At 36.9% G+C, this 21,066-nt stretch overlaps 1 protein-coding gene across 2 annotated transcripts in view; it reads left to right on the top strand.

Annotated features, from left to right (window-relative positions):
* The window catches only part of BRD1 (bromodomain containing 1), a 57,555-nt gene extending 47,902 nt beyond the window's left edge, over positions 1 to 9,653 (top strand). For both annotated transcript variants that reach the window (XM_084206770.1, XM_084206771.1), the window contains exons 10-13: positions 542 to 669; positions 2,517 to 2,626; positions 4,904 to 5,058; positions 7,764 to 9,653. In XM_084206770.1, coding sequence (XP_084062896.1) covers positions 542 to 669; positions 2,517 to 2,626; positions 4,904 to 5,058; positions 7,764 to 7,947 — 577 coding nt within the window. In that variant the 3' untranslated portion in view covers positions 7,948 to 9,653. The remainder of the gene's footprint in view (positions 1 to 541; positions 670 to 2,516; positions 2,627 to 4,903; positions 5,059 to 7,763) is intronic.
* Positions 9,654 to 21,066: the final 11,413 nt, after the last annotated feature.

Raw genomic sequence — 21,066 nt, 5'->3', positions numbered from 1 at the left:
CATACAGGACAGTATAGGGTAAATCTGTTAGACATAAAAAAAGGACTTTATTCATGTGTTCAGGTTAAGAGAATGGTGTTGATGCGGTCATGTCAAACAGGCTTTCAGAAACAAAGATAATTTACTATTGCATCTATCTTAAATGTGATATTCTAGATCAAATTGTCAGTATAATTGTTGTTCACATTCTATGATTTCTTGAAGAAAACTCAAGTGTGTAAAAAGAAAATTTCCCATTTTGAGTAGAGTCATTTCACAATTGAAAGACTGGAATTTTTAGTGAAAAATTAAAGAGAGAATAGTTGTCTTTTCTGTGTAGTAGAACTGTTGGAGCAGTGGAACTGTCTTCTGCTGATAACCAGGCAATTCTGTGTTTGAAAATAATCAGAGCTTTGGCTTTTATGTTGTTTGTATTTGTTACTCAAAATATTTTTAGGGCTTGCTCCACTGATTTTACTCTGCACTAATGAAATTTAAATTCTTGTTCAAAATTTTGATTTCTAATTATCAAGTAATGGTTTTAATATTAATACTTCTGTAGTTTCAGTCTCCCGAAGTGTGGTAAAGGTAAACCTGCCCTGATACGGAGACACACACTGGAAGATCGAAGTGAACTGATATCATGCATTGAAAATGGAAACTATGCCAAAGCAGCAAGAATTGCAGCTGGTAACTATAAATAATTGAATTCTTAATAGTATTGCATAATTTTTTCCATTTATTTGATAGATTTTAACTATCTTATTTTTACTGCCTAAATACATTAAGCCTTCTGAAAGTGTTGTTGATATCCTTCCAGAAACTACTGTATTCTGTTTTTGACTCTTTAAAGACTTTTTAAAGAATAGCATCTGACTCTGATTTTGATTAATTTTGTCTCCTTCCTTGAGGAAATAAAGAGGTTTTGAAATAAAAAGAGAATATGAGTTTTCTTTTGCAAATCTTGTAAAAGAAAATTAGTAATCTTATGTGCTAGATTAGTAGCCCCTTACTACCATGTGGAATAAATTGACCAGAAATAATTCTGAGACTCTTACTTGTATGTGCACCTGAGAAGTCTCTGAGTCTGGCTGCATGCATCCTGTCAGCTTGTGTATGATTTTCTATTCAGCATTAAAATACCATTTTCTGTGCTGCTGAGAATAGTGTAGATTTCTTTCTTGTTAGGTGTCCTGAAGAAGAAGGCTTGAACTGTTTTTATGTACCAGATACAGTTCTACATACGTATTTTTTGAAACAGACTGTAAATGAAGGATGAATTAATTGAAAGCATCACGGCTCTTTCTGACTGACATGTGAATACTTTACAAACTGTTACTAACAGAGCAGAGAAACAGAACTTACTGTGCAGAATGACAACTAATTTTTTTTAATGTGATCACTTTAAATACTTTTTTCTTGCTATTTCTATTTTTAAAAGGTCTTAAACCGCTTCTTTTCCCCTGATATAGTCTTGTATTTCAAGATAGAACATGTATCTGCATGCCACCTTTCATTATAAATAAGCAATGCCCATTTGAAATGCACTTTCTCTCAGCAGTAAGTATTGCCTGACTGCTGGAAGAAAGTGCAGCTGCAGCCCCTCAGCTGTATCTTGGCACCAGTTTGTTTTTTTTTTTACAAGTACTGCCTGACCTTTACAGCATATGAACTTGGATAACTTTTCCATCTTTGATCACCACCCCCAGTTTCATCTTGAGGTTGTAACTCACTGTATTCTGATCAGTCTCTGGACTGTATGTGGGGGACCAGTTGTGGTTTTGGTTGACTGAAAGGCTTACGCTTGTCACAGGCTTCAGTCCATTGCTGAGCAGCAGAGAAGAAAATTGAGGATTCTGTACAAGTGCACTGTAACTTAAACTCAGTTGTTTGTTACCCTGCTTTTTGAGAAGAAATAAAACACTAGTGCTGCTGCCTGGAAACCTGATGACATTTTGTAACTTGACTGCAGGAAGGGGCAGGGCAGAGAGATTAAGAAAACTTGTTAACAATAAATGGAAATCAAAATGCAGGTTAGAATTTAGGCATAAGAATAGAAAGGTGTACTAGTATTGTTAAGTTTTGAGGTGCTAATCTCAGTGTGGGTATCCAGGTATCCAACACTTGGAAATGTATACCATGCAAACTGCATCTTGAAAATCATCACCTCTGTGGCAGGATTGTCATCACAGTAGAAGAAACTGTTATTTAAAATACCATCATTTTATGTTTTCTTCGGATCTTTTTCAAAGGGAAAGAATTATTGGAATTTGGCAAACACTTCCTATGAACTAAGATGTTTTAGATATGCTATTTCTAGAAGTGTCTAAACTCTTGTTCTTTATCTGTAGCCTTGGAAAAAAGTATTAGAATCATGTAAAGAGCTCTTATGAATACTACCTTGTTTTTGTTGGTATGTGTGTGAAAGTTGGTATTAGTATTTGGGTTCTAAGGATCACGAGCTATTGATTAGGAACTGCAGATTTGCCTGACGTTTCATTCTGGAACATTTTAATTTTATATTTCTTTGTTCTTAGAAGTTGGGCATAGCAGTATGTGGATTTCAACTGATGCTGCAACATCTGTTCTTGAGCCTCTAAAAGTAGTATGGGCCAAATGCAGTGGATATCCCTCTTACCCAGCTCTGGTAAGTGCCCAGCTTCCCAGAAGTACAGTACTGACTGTTTCTGGTCTGAAAACACCATGCGCAAACTTAAGGTAATTGGTAAATTCCCGTTCAGGTTGAAGAAAGGTGGCTTATTCTGCCCTCTGTACCTTGCACTGAGTTTTTAAAGTTGCTGCAATAGCAGATTTTAAGTCAATAATATTTTCTGCTACCCTGACAGGCCTTTGAGATGTGCAGTACTCCTGTGTCGTGCAGCGTAGCCTCCTGCAGCCACTCACTTGCTCCCTGGGGGTGGGGGGGAGTTGGAAGACTGCAAGTGAGAAAAATCTGGGGTTGAGATAAAGATAGTTTAATAGGTAATGCAAAAGCCATGCACACAAGCAAAGCAAATTCATTCACCATTTCCTGTGGGCAGCAGGTGTTCAGTCATCCCCAGGAACACAGAGCTCCTTTACATGTGGCTTGGGAACACAAACACCATCACACTGAATTGTCCCTTCTTTCCTCCTTCTTCCCCTAGCTCTATACACTGAGCATGATGCCATATGGGATGGACTATCCCTAAGGTCAGTTGGAGTCAGCTGCCCCAGCTGTGTCCCCTCCCAACTCCTTGTGCACCCCCAGCCTCCTCACTGGTGGGGCAGTGTGAGAAGGGGAAGAGGCCTTGACTCTCTGTAAGCATAGCTCAGTATTAACAAAAACATCTTTATATTGTCAATGCAGTTTTCAACCCAAATCCAAAACATGGCCTCATACCACCTACCGTGAAGAAAATTGTCTCTATCCCTGCTAAAACCAGCATACTTGTCTCAGTAGTCTTTGTTTCTACATTATGTATTATTTTTGCTGCAAAATTAATATAAAAATACACTTGGTGCTGCGGCTCATTAAAGAAACAAAAAACTCAATAGCTGGAATAAACTGACTGATAGCAGCCAATTGTGAATGTTGTACTGGAAACTTAAAGCTGTTGTTAATAGAGAAGATATATATATATATGTGTGTGTCTGTCTGTCTGTGTGTGTTAATAAAGGAAAAGCAGACACAGTTCTGCTTACATCAAAGCTTGCAGAGAAAATATTGGTGAGGTGTTGGGTTTAGGCCTTTGGGGTTATATGGACAGTTCATACACTGTTCATTTAAACAATAAACTTGATTTATATACGAGTCTGGACAATCATGACTTTTAATATGTGTGTTCTAAAAACAGCGTGAAATGTAATCATACAGAGACAGGTTAAAACCTCTCAGAGCACTTGAGTTTAAGTACCCGCAGTGGGTGACTCAAAGACACTTGGGTCAGATGCTGAAAATTTGATGATTGTGTCTTGAAAGATGTTAGTGCTAGATTTAAGCTGATGAAGACGAAAGGGTTCCTTTTCTGCCTTCTCCTTTATGTCAGCATTGGTGTTACTGAAATTGGGATAAGTTAATTGAGGAGTTAAACCTCTGTAAGAGAAGAAAATTCTTCTGATTTCTACGCGCTCCCCACAGTATTAGCTTTCTATTAATTTATTTCCCTAAGTCAGTTTACTGTAGATTAAGATTGGTGCCAGTGTGGATGGTGGAAAAACAGCAGGAGTTCATGGAGTAGGAGATGGGTGGAACAGGCGTGGAGTAAAAACCTTTCTTTGGGTAGAAGCTAAGCACTTCATAATGCTCTGAGCTGCCTGCAAAGGAGTTTTTCCATCAGGATGGTTAGTTTAACATGAGCAGCATTTTCCCTCTCTGCCTCAAGTTTTGTTTAGAAAGACTTTGTGACTGTAACTGCATGTTTTGCTGAAGACTGAGTCATTAAATTGGATATGTATGGTATTTGAAAGTTACACCTTTTTTTCTATCGAAATATTTGCTCCAGAGTTTGAGTATGGAGCATGTATTTTACCAAAGTACTTATACCTTAACATAGGTTGGTTCTTTAAGGTATGTGAATTTCAAACCCTAAAATTTGAGGCCAGTTACAGCTTCTAGAAATTGTGGTTTGACTTTTTCATTCTAAAACCTGCTTGTCAGTACAAGTTGTACTAAGTGGAATTCAAATGGGACTTTTAAGAACTGAGCAGCAGTTGGCATATGGGTGAAAAATACTTTTTTCGGCGTTTTCAGTCAAATCTGCCACTAGGTCTCCACTATTCCTATTCAGCTTATCTTCAAAAGTTGTGTGTAACAGAATGTCTGTTTATATCCAGTGGCTGTTTAATTTATTATTTATTTCTTGCTAACTTAATTTGTAATACCTTATTAAAATTAATTACATAATTTTAAAAATGAGGAACTGTCCTCTCTTCTCTCTTACAGATTATTGACCCTAAGATGCCTCGTGTTGCTGGCCATCACAACGGTGTTACTATACCAGTGCCACCTCTAGATGTACTGAAAATTGGAGAACAAATGCAGACCAAATCGGATGAAAAACTATTTTTAGTACTATTTTTTGACAACAAAAGAAGTTGGTATGTTATGGAAATGTATTGTTTGATGCAGTGACTTAAAATTTTAAGATCTGTACCTTTGATCTAGAAGAACATTGAAACATTAGATTTCCATGGATATAATTCCTATGGAATCATAAACTGTAAGGTTAAAATTTCATATTTGAGTCTCATTTTTGGACCAAGGTATATATCATCACTAAAAGATATCTTTTTATTGTCAGTTTGAAAAAAAATATTTTAAGTCATTGATGGTCTTTTTTTATTTACAAGCGACTTTCATTTATTGACATGAAATTGCTTCATTGCTTCATAAGTTTTTTAAAAGTAATAGTCTAACATTTATCTCTATTATCCGTCATCATTGCTTTCTGAATTGCAACACTTCTTGTCCCAGTCTGCTTAGGTGCACTTTCTTTTAATTTTTAACCTCTCTTTAACTCAGTGCTTTTTTAACACTTTCACTTAACCTTTTCTAATATTTTTTTTTCATTAAACCTTCCCTATTTCCAATTATTTTAGCATCAGCAATATGCTGTGTAGAGCCTGAAGGGGGGTAGTTCACACAACAAAACATTGTCTTTCCCTCTCCCATGGTCTTCAGTTTTAGGGCTGGTGGGGTTTTTCTGGGGAGGCAGGAGAAGACACACAAGGGTTTTTGGTCTTCTTTTGTTTGTTAGGGTTGTTGTTGGTTTTGGCGGGTTTTTTCAAGACATGGAAGCTTCTCATCTACCTTTCATCAAACTGTGTATTTCTTTTCTATGTTCTCTGTAGACCCTCTCCTCTCCTAGTTTCCATACAGGTCAAGCTAACTGTAAATCTGTCTATGTCTCGTTTTTCTCCTGAATTTACTTACCTTTAGCTATCAGTTTCCTCTTCAGATGATTATATGTGCTGCCATTCTCCTGACTGCCTCTGTACCAGTACACTATCAAATAAATTTCTGCTTAAAATTTATAACTGATGTTTGCTCTTCTGCCCCTTAGATTTTTTGGCATAATTTTTCTGTTCTTCAGTTGTTTTCTTTATTAATTGGTACTTTGTCTTAATTATCTTTGTTCAGTTGCTCAGGATTCCATAAGATCCTGCATTCTTCTCCCCTTGTTTGCAGAGAACATCTGTATTTAAACATACTCAGTCTTGTTTCTCTTTTTTTTTTCTCTTAGTAGTGTTGCCAATGTAATGCATATTTTCCCTGGTCAGTTTCTTAATAATTGCTCTGATTGCATCTTGATCTGGGGAGTCCTCTGCCGCTTAAACTTTTCTGATTAGTCTCTATATGCAGGTGGTCCTAAATCATGTAAATATTGTGCAAAGTTGTCTCTAATGGGTACTCTGCATAGATGAACAGGGAAAGACTCAATACTTCTTCCAGCCCCTTTCTTCCCCTCCACCCTGACCCCACCAACTTGTTTTGGTAATGATTCTTTTATTGTGATTATTTTGGCACTCGTAATTCTATCTCTGTTGTGTCTCTTTTAGTCTTGAACCCCTGTTCGTGATTTTCATTCATTTGCAGGGTATCTGTCACCTTCATTCTGTGATACCAGTGTCTATCCCCTATGGATTTTCATGTTTGTTTCTTCTTCCGTGCTTATATCTGGAGGACTTGCAAAGCTTTCTTTTAAAAATGCCTTCTTAAAACTTCCTTTGATCTGTATTAAAACTGATAATGGTTAGACTGATGCTTTTCATGCTGTTATCGTACTGTCTGTGTCCTTGTACTGACTCTTCACATTTTATTTCAGTGTGTGTGCTCAGTACAATACAGCTCTAGTTTAGAGTCCTTTAAGAAAATGAAAATATTTCAATAGCAAATTTTATTTATTTAAAAGAAAATTTTTGAAGATTTGACTTTCTGATTTCCTGCTGGTTTGGCTTCAAGTGGTTTCCCTCCCAAACGAATGTTTTTATACAAAAGGAGGGCTTCTGCCTTTTGCAGGATTGGGATTGCAGACTACAGTAGCATATCTTAAATATATTCATTAAGTGACCTAATTTTTGTTTTCCTCAATGTCTTAACTTTGGAAAACAGGATTACAATCTACCTTTATGAAAATGACGTAAATTTAATTTATACTTTTAAAGTAAATCTTTAGAATGCTTTAACCAGAAGAATGGGATGTGGAGCTTTTTTCCATTATCACTCCTCCATGCCCAGAATTTGAAGATATTTATAGAGCTTGAAACAGAAAAGTACCCTGAATACGGAGCTAGTGGGATTTCATACTGCAGGGTAAAAGCATACTAAAGCAGAACTTCCTTGCCAGCTTTGCTTTCCCCATAAAGAACAAATCGAGATCCCTGAAATGTAAGGCAAAAATCCATCATCCAAAAACTCCTTGTAATAATGGAAGGGAAAGAATGAGGAGAAACAATACAGTGTCAGGTGAATCTTGAGCCATGTCCATTGTTAGTTGCTGCTGCCTGTTCTTTTGACTGCATCAGTATTTTAGGCTAAGTTTTTTTCTGTTGATACTTAATCACTAAGTACATATCACTGAATACATTCTCTGTTTTGTGAAAGAGATTTTCTTAATATTTCATGTTCTTCAGATATTTCATGGAAGTAAGCACTATCTTAAAAGGTGTTTCATTGTTTTGTTTAATGTGGTAAAGCTGATTTGCAGTATGAGAAACATGTCATTGTAGCCCTGACATTTCTGGACAGACTTCTTGATTTTATTCTAGATTTAACAGATTTATTTTTTACTCTTTTCTTACAGGCAGTGGCTTCCCAAATCCAAAATGGTTCCCCTTGGGATAGATGAGACCATAGACAAGTTAAAAATGATGGAAGGACGGAACTCGAGCATACGAAAAGCAGTAAGAATTGCTTTTGATCGTGCTATGAATCACCTGAGTCGAGTCCATGGAGAACCAGTCAGTGACTTCAGTGATATTGACTAACAGAGATTCTCTAGCAAGGCATGAAAAATACCACAGAGACTTGAACTCTACTAATGAACCTCTTTGTCTAAAAGAATGTATTGAAGATACAACCCCTTAATTGTTGATTCAGTGGCTGAGTTCTGCAAACTTGAAATAGTTGAGCAATTCTTCTAAATCACCATTGCCATATTGATTAATTATTTTATTGTGTTGTAGATTGGAGGATTTTCCACTAAACCTGTTAAAATGTCTTGTTCATAGTGTTCATAATTGTACATAAATGTATATTCAACACTTAACTTATTCTGATTTTAGAAGTAGCTCCTTAATTCCTTTTATAATTTTTTTGGGGAGGGAATTGGTTTTTGTTTCTTCCATGCTTTTTACTTTTTATTTTCTTTCTTTCTGAGGTTGTTACCTAAGCACCATCTTCCAGCTTGAGGTGTTTAGTGGATCTTTAAGCCTAATATCAAAATGGCATCAAATATATGTTTGCCTAAATCATATACAGTATGGTGCTGCTTGTATCATTTCTTCCTTGGTCTGTAGCTTCTGAAAAAGACTTCTGAATGTTTGTGTAAATTGTTGCTCTTTGCACAAAGTACCACATATTTAAGATTGATGTAAATTTACAATTACAAATATGTATTTTAAGAAAGGAAGTTGCATTATTTTGGAGGGTACTTTGTGAGAAAGACATCAATAAAAATTATACTATGTACATCACTTGCAAATCACCAAAAACACTCCATTGTTGCCCAAAATGACTTAAGGTTGTTACTGTTTTAAACAAACCTGGCTTAAAGCCTGCAAGCACATTATTTCTTTCAAAACCATATCCCATTTATCTCCCATTGGTTTAATTTTGTTGATATGTGTGCCTCCCTGTGTTTTATTTATTGTAGAAAATGTATTAATTTGCTTTATAATGAAAAATAAAATTGACAAATATATTGATATGCATTTTTATACAGGCACATGAGAAGACAACTTGATTTGGGAGAAAAATGTATTGGAAATTGTATAAAATAACTCGATGGTTTGTGTGTAATTCGGTTTTTTGGTAACTTGTAATCTTTTGTTTCCAATGAGGGGATTTATGTAAGTTTTAATTTAGAACACTTTGGTAGCAATAGAAACTTTGGATACATTTTTGTATGGTACATGTGATGTATATAGAATTAGTACTTTATTTTTATTTTTAAGAAGTAAAGCATTATGTTTGGGCAGGGGGAAGAAGGAGGGTGGGTTTCCAGAACTGCATTTTTATATTAAAAAGAAAAAAAAATAAAGTCAAGATATTGATTGTTGTAGCTACTTTATTCCTACCTTCACTGAGATACTGAATTTGTAACAATGAAAATGGCAAGGTATGTTTGCAATGTGATTTATAATGGCTCCATTATTTATAAATGCACTGTGTTTGAAACTCTTTTGCAGTGATATCGTAAATACTGTACCAAGTTATATAATATGAAACACCAAATAATGCATATGAATGCACGAAGTATTTATGCCCAGCTTTTTTATAAAGGATTAGCAAATACAGCAAAACCAATACTTTTTAAATCTTTTTTTTTAAAACTTCATTGAATAGCATACTTCATTGTTAAACCTGCTTGAATCTTTATTTTAAAGGGACGATTACTTTTTAAATAGTTTTTAATGTTTTTATTCTCTATTGTTTGTAATACCCCCGTAGAAGCTTGAAATAAAATTTCTTTCTCAACTGTAAATTTTGTCCTGAATTTAGCCCCTGAGATTTTGCTGCAGTGCCCATTTTCTTACTCCATGACTGAGCTGTTCCAGAGGCACTGGGCCAAGAAACTGAATGTTCTCCTGTGGCACCCAGCATTGTCCTTACTGAGCCCTTTGCATAGGAGGTATTCACTTAGCTGAAACCAGTTGCCTGTGATGGACCCAGGTAATTAGGAATGAGTTGGATAAACTTCACAAATGATCAAGCAAATAGTTCTCTCAGACTTGACAGCAGACGCAGCTTTAGGGAGAGCAGTGATGGCAGGTACCCTGGAAGGACCATCATTGAGGTATGCTGCTCTGATGGCCACAACAGCCACATCAGTTAGAAAAATTAAAATTGGTTGTTCGTGTTCAATATAATGACTTCAAGGATCTGACATATAATCATGCTCTTCTTTAAAGGGAATGGAGCCTAATTTGGGCAGTGTTGAGACAGTAGAGCTACTTGTCATCATTAGGACTCTGTTAAAGGTATTAAAAAAAATACACTGCATCAGATTTTATTTCAGATTGGTTCCACAAAATGTACTCAGATTTTGTATGTGTAAAACTAGCTAATGATTCACAACCTCATTTTGGTGCACAGAGAAATGGGCCTTTTTTCTGTCTTGGACTTTGGAAATCTGAAATGCAGTTACAACAGAGGTTGGAAGATGACAGTACTTGTATGATGAGGATGTTGATACCTGTGAAATACGAAGTGCCATAAAAAAGAAAGCATAGAGTTTGAAAATGATTCTTCAGAAGGCTTCCTCTGTTCTCAGTTTCCTCGCACGCTAGCAACATTGCAGGGGGGAAAGAGCTCATTTTTGCAAAACAGAGCATTAATTATTTTTGAACTTTTTTTTCAATCGCATTTTCAGGGAAAGCTCTAGTTTGAATTTTGCTCAGATTTCTGAGTCATTTTATGACTTTTCTGTTCAGAGATCATTTCGTCAGTTCTTGGAGAAGGAAAATGTGCTGCCTTCATCTTACAGGGGACTGTATGCACTTATGAGAATTATCAGCTGGAAAAGTTTACTGATTAAAAGAAGCTTGTTAAGTATCCTGAAAAAGCATGCTGCATCTTCTTCTGATGAAACTGACATGAAAGGCTCATTTATTTTCGTTCTGGTTATGTGGTGGAAACTGTTCCAGAAATTCTTCCCAGACCCTGGCGAGAGGAGGTTGCGGCAGTGTCAGTTGCTGTTCCCATACTCTCTTGTGATGAAGTCCAGTATCATCCAGTGGCTCTTGAGATTGGGTTAAAGTTTAAAATAATTAATCAGAAATAAATAAACAAAAAAGAGTGCAAATTAGTATTGTAATGGAGTGAAAAACTGGAACACCACATTCTGGCTTGCCAGCTTCTTTGGGAGTGTTACAGTTATAAGTAAGGGTGTAAGTTTGCGCATTCACTGCTCAGTTCTGGTGTGATCATTTCCTGTTAATCAAAGTGTGAGATCTTCATCATCAGTTGAAACAATGTGAAAATGTATTTTGTTGTATCAAAATATGAGCAATAGTTGTATTAATATTTTGGGGGAAAATGTGACTAGAGGATAATGATTTTTTTAAAAAAAGTTTGTTACCAATCTTACTGGTTTTTTTGGGGAATGTTTGTTGTGATTTTCTGTCTTTTACACTAGAGGGAGCAATGCACACAGACCATCAACATCTACAAAAGTATTCAGTTTTTCCTTTTCAAAATGCTGCTATTAAAACTTACTGCTCGTAAACAGTAAGTCTTTTTTGCTTCTAGTGTTTCTAGTCCATCAAAAGTAGCTTTCTCTGTTCTTGCTTCAAGTGGGCTGATTCAGGAATGCTTAATTTTAACTAGAGCTAGTACAAGGACAAATAGCTCTGGGTTTTCTGGCTCTCATCTCTAATTGCAAGTGACAGATGAGTAACTTCTTACACTTTTATTTAGTTTTTGATTTTCTTTTCATGGTTGCATTCTGTAGTGTTAGAAAATGACTCTGAGGTGGTTGCTGCTGGTAGCACAGTGCAAGTCAAACACATCAATTAACGGAAATACTCAAGTTTGGAGGTAAAGGTTCCAGATGAGACAGTTGCTCTGTCCTGCAGCCTGGCAAGGGGAGGTGTGCTAGGGAATCAAATAAATTCATCTCAGTCTTTTGATCATATGGATAAAGGTTCTTGCCTATGTGAGAAAAAACTTTCTCACCCCCACCATATCTGTAACAGAAAATACAGAAGTAAAATGTAAATGTCCACATCCAGCTTAGTGCCTTTGGGTTACCTTGTTGAGATTTTTGTTTAACGTTCGGTTGCTATGACTTGCCTGTTTTATCAGTACTACCTTGAAAGATTTATTTCCTCTAAAACTTTTAATGTAGAAAAAGAGTAAATTCAAGGTAATGGAAGTTTGGAAAATAATATTTTGGAATATCATGTAGTTTAAAAACTTTTTTTAAACATTTGGGAGTTGGTATTTGATGGGAAGGAGCTGTAAATTTATTTTTACCTTCCTACTTATTCAACTTTTATTGGCTGTGCACAAAAACTGCTATCAAATCTCTGATGGTCGGAAAGAAAACACAAGATGTCAGCAGCTGTACTTTAACACTATTAATGATCATTTTCAATTGTTTCTATGTGTTAACTAACAGTGCAGTGATTGCAGTCATCCCATTCTATTTTCTGCTTATACTGCATGGAGAGAGGTGACAGAATAAAAATTTTATTTTCCTTTTAATAATTTAAAATATGATTTAAATTTTTTAATTAATCCCCATGATATCACATATCTTCTTATCACACTGCTGCTCTGCTGCCTTTGTGCTGCTCTGCTCCTTTTTATTTTCACAGTTCCTCCAAGCTCAGCTCGTTTTTTGCTCGTTTTGATCTGTTTTGAAGTCCTCACTGCAGCGAGCCAGCGCTGTCAGCAAACCAGGGAGATCTCCACCTACTGGGCTAAAGTGGCTAAAGTCTGGCTATACAGAGAGGTCTGGAGTAATGTGAATAGTTGAGTAATGTGAATGTAATAGTGAATTCCCAAGGCTTCACCTTGTGAATTCTAGGGAGATGTAACTGTATTCTCTGTTCAGCTTCCCTGGCAACAGTCCCAAGTAGGTTTAGCCTAAGAAGATGGGTTAGGAATGCTCACACATTTTCCTCTCCTGTGGTCAGCTACTGGGTCCTTCACTCCTCCAAACTTGGCCCTATGAGGAGACATTTACTGTCCACATCAAGCTCTATGAGGATAAGAATTTTCACATCCTTATTAAAAAAAACACAGAAAAATCTTATCTCAATCCATGGAAAGTACTAGGAGGACAAAGGAAAATCAACACCTCATTTTAATGGGAAAGTAGTTGCTAATAGATGGTGCAAAGATGATAAAGGATTGGAGCTGATTGGTGATTTGGGCTTTATTTGTCACTGTATTTGAGATTGTGACAGCTCATTTTTTCAGATTCCTAGTCCTTGTTAAAAAAAGTTGATAATACCCTCTTTTTAATTTTGCTTTAGGGCCATGGAAACTTGTTGCTCATGCTTAAGTAGATGGAGAACCACAGGAATATGTGTCATTTTTGTCAATAATCAATAGGGAACTATTGAAAAACATTAGCAATTTTTTACCATGAAACTTGTATGATTTTGGGACTTTGAAGATTGTCTAATTTTTCAGTGTGCAGAGTTCACAGAGGTATTGTAGCACTCTAAATTACTTCAGTTGTAAGAAAGCCAATCATGTCTTCTTTTCTTAGAAGTTATTTAAAAAATATTTTACTATTAAAGTGTGCATAAAGTGTTGCGGCTTAAGATTTTCTGTTTAGCACTTCTATAAGGAAATTATTATAAGAAAAACAATGTAATAAAATAATCTTAATTAAAAATAACCATAAAACTTTACAATTAATGTAATAGCTATAATATAGATATGGTATTTATAATATTAATCTTAAAATAATGAAGATAATATGTTGTAGAACAAAGGGATCCGCTTTATTTACTGTAAGGTTTTATTTTCTAATGATTCTGATTTTTTATGCTGCTTTAATAATAGTCTGTTGTTCCTCAGCTGCTCCTCTTGCACTGAGAATGACTGACAGCAAAGCAATACTTGTCAGGAAGCACTAAAGAGAAAACACAAGATGTAGCACAGACGAGAGCAGACGTTTGGACAATCCCCATCCAGGTGCTTCCCTTGCACGAATCACACAGTGCAGGAACTCATGGGCAGAGCGAGCAAACAAGCTTCCTGCATGGATTTGACATGTGGCCATTGAAGCAGCAGGGTAGAAACGACTGGGCATTAAAAACCAAACAAAAAACTTAATAATTTTGGGACAGGAACCCTGCAATAGCAGGTAATTGTCCTTAATGGCCCAGAAGGTCTCTTCAATGCTGTGTTGTTAACTCTTAATGGTTAAGCTGCCTCATGACAGGTAAATATGACTTTTTACGTAATTTTCTAAAGCCTAATTTTACTATCAATTATTTTCCTTTCTCTCCCCCCAGTTCATATGTTAAAATAAAGTCAGAATAAATAATCAGAATTAATCGTTCCCAGGATGAGAGAAGCAAACATGATGTGGTTTTTGCTCTCCTTTTTGTTTACTTATTCTCACATTCTGTTTATTATTTGCTTCATGGTATTTTGTACTGTTGTGCTGGTGTTTATACAAGCCATATAATTAAGAGATATAAAAGTTCTAGTTAAGATAATGATTTTTTGCATAAATAAAATGTGTCATCCAATATTGTAATTTTTTTTTGGTTTTCAGAAGACCTGGAATGGACTGAAAAATCCTTCTCATCAAAATAAAGAGTAAGAGAAAATTGTTAGCAGTTAAGAGAAATTACTGAATCTGATTTATCATGGACTATGCCTGTCAGTCAGAAAATACAAGGAAACGGTAAAGAAAACTGAAGAGGTAAAGAACTGAAAAGAGTGAAATAGTTTTTATTTTAAAAGCCCTAATTTCTAGGCAAGGAAAAAGAGGCTGCATAGAAAATGCGAGCAGGATTCTCAGTTTAGAGTTAGAATAAAAAAAAAAAATAAGGTCAAAGACAGTAACAGCAGCAGATAGTCACATGACACCTCCTCCAGAGCCTTGTATGCCAGAGACTGTTGATGCTGCTTATTACTGCAATTGTTCAAAGTGTCTGTCAAGCCTCCCATGCTTCATATAAGCTATTTGCATAAAAATAAACCATTAGCATTTTAACACCTCAGCAATAAAAAGTTATAGTTTTGAAAACTCTGGTCTTATTTTATATTTAACATTCAGTAGTTTCATTAATCTTGGTTAGTGTGACACTGTCTTCTGTGTCCAAGGTTACTAGAGTTGACAGTGATGTATTCAGTCAGGTTAGCTGTAGCTAATGAACTACACAAGTCTGTTTTATTACCTGTCTCTCTAAAAATTACTTTTGGGGACAGCCTGAAGTTTGTATTAGCTTTTGTATTCAACAGTCTTTAATGTCTGCTATATGTGTACAATTACCAGTTAAAGAACAAACAGCCTTGAAAGTGAAAACACAGTTGCAAGGCTGACACAGGAAACCTTTGCAGTAGATATTGGTCCTCTCAAGCACACATAATCAAATTACCATTTTCTTTTCTGATATTCATGGGATCTGCTATAAAAGAAGACCACAGGCTGTTTGGTTATAAGTTTAGACAACCTCTTACTGATTAATTTGATTACAAACAAGAGGGAAAACAGTTCCAGAGCAAGACAAAAGCAATACATGGCTTAGTGCTGCTGCTACCATTAAATTAGTTTTGGTAAAACTCCTGTTGGTGGAAATTGAGTGAATTGTCCAAGGACAGTAGAAATTCAGATTGTTCAGGGCCACAGAGAAAGCCTGGGACAGAGCTAGGAATCAAACTGAGCACATTTCTGCCTTAGTGACAAAATTATGTCTTTTTTAATCAGTTGATAGATTTGGAATTTAATCACAGGCTCAGCTAGTCAGTGAATTTCGTTAGGAAAGGAGTGTGTTGGGCTGACCCCAGCTAGCAGCAAAGCAAAGCAGAGCTACTCCATCATTCCCTGTGGGATGTGGGAGTGCAGAGGAAGAGAAAAAGCAAGCAAACTAGTGGGTCAAGATTAAACAGTTTAACAAGTGAGCATGGAATATGCCTTTGGGCAGTGCAGGTTGACAGCTGTGGCTGTGTTTCCTCCAGTCTCCTTCCCCCTCCCAGCAGAGAGGCAGAGTGAAAACCAGAAGGACTTGGTGCTGTACAAGCACTGCTCAGCAGGAGCCAAAACCCTTGTATGTGTTCAACACAGTTCAGTCACAAATCCAGAACACGAGACAATATCAGCTGCTGTGACATTCCAGCCAGACCCCCTACAAAAGTTTAAGATTTTTTTTCAATTTGCTTTTGTTTTGCACCAGCATCAATGGTCTTGTTGCAGTAAATTTTTGATTTTTATTTTAAGGCAGAAGTCCTCTAACCTCTTGTTAGAATAGTCAGCAGTGCTGTAGGCAGAGCACCCCTATGGGGTATGGGAGACAGATTCCCATTTCATCCTGTGGACACTGAACATGGGCAGTTAGCCCATCCATTCTCTAAATAGGAAGCCATCCATTCTGTAAATAGGAAGCCTTGTAAAAAAAGCCTTGTTGAAATGAATATGCTTTAGTAAAAACCAAATTTTTTACCAAAACCAGCTTAATAATTATATCAAAAAGTTTTGCTTCAGTACAGTTATTTATCTTGGTCTCTTATCTACACATAAATCTTGATTCTACCTTATTTCTACTCCTGTGTTGCAGATGTGAAACACAATATAAAACTTTCTCTTATAAAACAGATACTAAATGATCTTAATCTATTTACTGCTATTTGACTGCTGGTACCAGTTGTTCCCAGTATACAATCTATATGGGTATGCCATGACAGTACTGAAATAAACAGTTCCACTGTGCATTCTGGGAATGCATTTGGGAACTACCAAAGCAAATAGTGTGTGTAGTTAAAGAGTTTAAATCCATCTGTAATGTGTTTCAAGTTATGGGGTTTTACCAGTCTCTGCTTCATTTAGAAACTCGATTTCCATTTTTTTATGTGCTGATAAAAATATGAATGTTTTAACATTTAATTTAAGTTAATTTCATACTGCTAGATCTCTGGGCAAAAAAAGATGACAGGTTGTTAAGTATTATTCCCTAAATACATGTTGAAGTAGTAAAAAGAGAAAAAAAAATCCTTATTTTGGAAAAGTGGAGGCACCGAGTTTTAATCAAAGGATAGCAAGAAATTAGCAGAGTGGTCTTTGAGGGATATGAGTACTTAATTCTGATGGATGAGCTGCTCATTTAGTACAAATATACTACAAAGAGAAAGGAGAATTATGTTAGGCATAATTTTTCTTGTGAAAAATTTTTCTTATTAAGGCCAGCTTATTATGAAAATACAGTAAAATTATAAACTTCACTTATATATCTCGCAAACATAATTCATTTTCACTAGATGAGTACAACCTTAGTTAAATAGTTTTCCCTCAGAAGCAAAATGTAGGTACCTTAATTGGCTGAATTTTGCCCAAGCTTAAGGTTTGGGCTAAAATTCATGTATCATAAATGAAAAATTACAGCCATGGACCAAAACTTTTGCAACAAAAATCTAAACCTGACTCTCTCACTCAATTAAGGTTGTCTGCTTGCTTGTTTACTTGTTTGTGTTTTGTTGCTCCCCCTCTCTCTGCTCATCCCTTATAATTTCTGATAATCTTTCCCAAGGGTGGAACTGTAAAAGTAACTGCTTGGAGACAGAGATGAAGAGGAAGTGGCCCAGCTGTCCATTTTCTCTGTCTTGCTTCATCTTTCAGATTTCTTAGGGGCCCTTTTAACAGTCGTGGTCAGGTTTCCCTTGAGTTGATTTTCTTTATCCACCTCTGCTGCGAGAGGGGAAGCAAAATTGTTAACTCTGAAGGAAGTGAAGAAACTGAGCCCATCTTCAGCACGGGGCTTTACCATTGCACCACGTGAGATTAAGAGGGTGCACAAGAACCAGTTTCTGTGGATCCTGCTCTGTGCACCCAAACAGGCCTGCTGAAGTAGGCAGGCTGAATTTTGGGCAACTAACATTTACAATTGCATGACAATACATATCCAATATGAAATTTTAAATTAGCTGCTTGGTTGGATTTCTTGTATTACCTATTTTAAAACAATACATATTACAGACAAATACAAGTCTGCAAAGGTGCTGATTTCCAGACAATATTCTGCAACTAGCAGTTCAAACAGAAGAAATATAGACAAATAATGTAAAGGTAGTCAAACCAGGTTATTCTTCAGTAATATGCCTGTATTCTGCAGAGTAGAACAGACTCATGTGCAATTTGTTTTGGTAAACTAATGCTTTTTAGATAGAACCCTCTTTTTGTACTATGGACCACGTGTAAAAAATATTATAATATATAAAATCAGTTCTTTCACTCAGTTTATTACTATTTGCCATGGTTTGATTCATGCAGTTCACAAATGAGAGGGAGTTTGCTCTGTGTGTCCTTCAACTGTAACTGAAGTCACAGAGCTGACTGACTGCTAGTTATGCCTCCAGGATAATGCAGACAATAGCAATATCAGTAGGCCTTTGGCAGAGAAAGATTATAATGTTCTAAGACTAAATTATGAAAGTTAACTATTTAGAAGGTCATGGGAATCTCCAGGGTGGGACATAATTAAATCCTGACTTGTTCTCAGAGGAAGAGTTGCTGGCAAAGGATAAATCTAGGGTATTAAGCTTTAAACAACTTTTCAGTTTTAAAAAGTTTGTTTTATCAAAAAAGATCACTTGCTGAATCCCATGTTTGCATGAAATAGAGAAATTTTGACACTGTCTTTGAAAATTAATGTTCTGGAGCCTGTTTAATCCATTGTATGGGATTGGAGTGGCAAGGTCTCAGTAGCAGAGGGGCTACTGAGGTATCTCCTGTGAGCAGATTCCAGAAGGTTCCCCCATGTCTCATGAAGCCAATGCCCTCTGGTTCCAAGACACATCTGGTGCTGCCCAAGGCTGAGCCCACCAGTGATGGTGGTGGTGGTGCCTCTGGGATAACAGCTTTGAGGAGGGGGTGAAACAGCTGCACAACAGCTGGAAAGAGGAGTGGGAATGCGGGAAAGAGCCCGGCAGTACAAAAGGAGTTGGAGGAGGTGCTCAGGCAGTGGAGCTGGATTCCCCTGCAGCCCCTGGAGGAGACTGATGCCCGGGAAGGTGGAGACTCAGAAGAGGCTGTGATCCACACTGGGGCAGGCTCACAGGGAGAGGAGCCCAGGCTGGAGCAGGTTTGGTGGCAGGACTGGTGAGCTGTGGGGGATCCACACTGGAGCACAGCAGGAAGGACTGTGGGGTGGGACCCCGTGCTGGAGCAGGGCGAGAGTGTGAGGAGGAAGGAGTGACAGGGATAATGTGTGATGAATTGACGTGACAGCCCCCATTCCCCATCCCTCTGTGCTGCTGGTGGGGAGGAATTAGAGAAATAGGGAGCAAAATTGAGCCTGGGAAGAAGTGAAGGGTGGGAAGCTGTTTTAAATCTCCTCCGATCCTACTTGGATTTAATTGACAATAAATTAATTTCCCCAATGTGAGTCTGTTTTGCCTGGGACCTTCTGATCAAACAGCTGAGTAACCTCTCCTTGTAACTGCTGAGTGATATCTCCCTGTCCTAATCTCAACCCAGGAGCCTTTTTTACATTTTCTCTCCCCTGCCCAGTTGTGGAGGGGAGTAAAAGAGTGGCTTGGGTGCCCAGTCAGGTCAGGACCCCACACCTACCTAGGAAGCAACTCTGATGGTCCTGGCAGCAACCAGGCAGGATGGATCTGTGAGATCAACTCTGTGTCCTGCTTGAGTTTGCCAAGGAATCTGAACACAGCCGTGCAAATACTTCCACTGCTACCCTCTTGTCTACAGGGCAAGCGGATACTCGTGGTTTTCTTTTCTGGTGGAGCTGCTCAGCTCTGGCAAATTTCAAACTGTTTCCACAAAGACTCACTCTGTAGGCCAGGTTACAAACACAAGCTATAAAATGTCTGGATTCATTTCTTCATACATATTTAATTGATTATTTAAAGTGGAATAACTTTAGCAGTGATAAACACCTTTCTCATCACAGGCAAAATAATTAACCATGAGGATTTAAGCTTATCTCTGTGACTTTCCTTTGGAAAAAGAAAACTGTGCTGACCCAAACAGATCCTGTAGTCACCTGGCAAAGATTGTTAATTTCTGGTTTTCAGTCCATTTTTCATTCACTATATTATGTACTGGGGGCTTAAAACCTGCTGAAAATGGACAGGTCTGCTTGCAGACTTCCTGAGGCTTTCTGGAGTGAAGGGCATCTCAGCTAAGCAATAACTCTAGAGATTTTAAAGAACTTTTGGTGAAAAGCTTGGGTCTAAATCGGACATACCATGTAGATACTTTCATTGCTTTCATTTCTCTTACTTTGTTATAGAATTTTGAAGTAAATAAAAGGCATTGGATTTGAATTTGAATTTTTCAAATTATTTGAATAGTCTTCTGAAACAAATAAACTTATTTATCTGAAAAATGTTGTTTTCCTGTCATTTCCTTGCAATGGAAGTCTTACCCAGGTATTCACTGAATGAGCATATGAGCTTTGAAGCCTACCATGGAAGGATTAGAGTCTAATGCTTTAAGCTGCTACACTTTAAATGTAGAGCTAAAACGTACTGCTGGATCACTCCTGCTGCAGAATTAGCATAATTTGGGAATGTCATTTGGTGACCTATTTATTTATGTTTTCCAAATTTGTTTTGTTTAGGGCATTTGCAGAGTGCTATTTCCCACTGTCCACAAGCCAACCAGCTAGAAGTAACTTTTTATTTTCCTGATTCTGAGGGCTGCTGTTTCTGCATGCTAATTCATCACTACCTGTCCAATATATCAAAATGCATTTGCTGTTTTTCTCTAAAATTTACTGAGAATATTGAGTGACTTTCCATTAAATCAATATTTACTGGACTGATGAGCTGTAAATCCATCTGGCTGAAGTATGTGACCAACACAGCACAATTTGGAGGGATCTGATGCTAAAGCAGATATTTCAAGGTAGTTGCTCTTCTGCTGCTAATGAAGACTTTAAAGTGAGAACAGATCTCAAAGGCTGAGTGGTGATTGTTTTATCAGTTTCAAAATAGTGCAGCTTTGCTTTCATATTTAAATAGTCAGTTGGAATCACAAGGCTGCAGAACTAGGTAGAGTAGAGAGGACTCCTGCTTCAAAGGAACAACAGAACAAGCAACAATTTCAGGGATCTTGAGAGTATATGCCAAATGAATCTATGCATATCATTTTTTTGTAATTATTTACAGCTCTGTTGTTGAGTCTGAAGCAAAGACTTTAAAAGTTTACTGAGGTCTAGGAATAAGAAACAGAATCTAAT

This window comes from Fringilla coelebs, assembly GCF_963513975.1.
Source record: "Fringilla coelebs genome assembly, chromosome: 5".
Taxonomy (NCBI): Eukaryota; Metazoa; Chordata; class Aves; order Passeriformes; family Fringillidae; genus Fringilla; species Fringilla coelebs.
The sequence above is the reverse complement of the archived record's forward strand: the minus strand, read 5'-3'. Positions and strand labels throughout refer to the sequence as shown.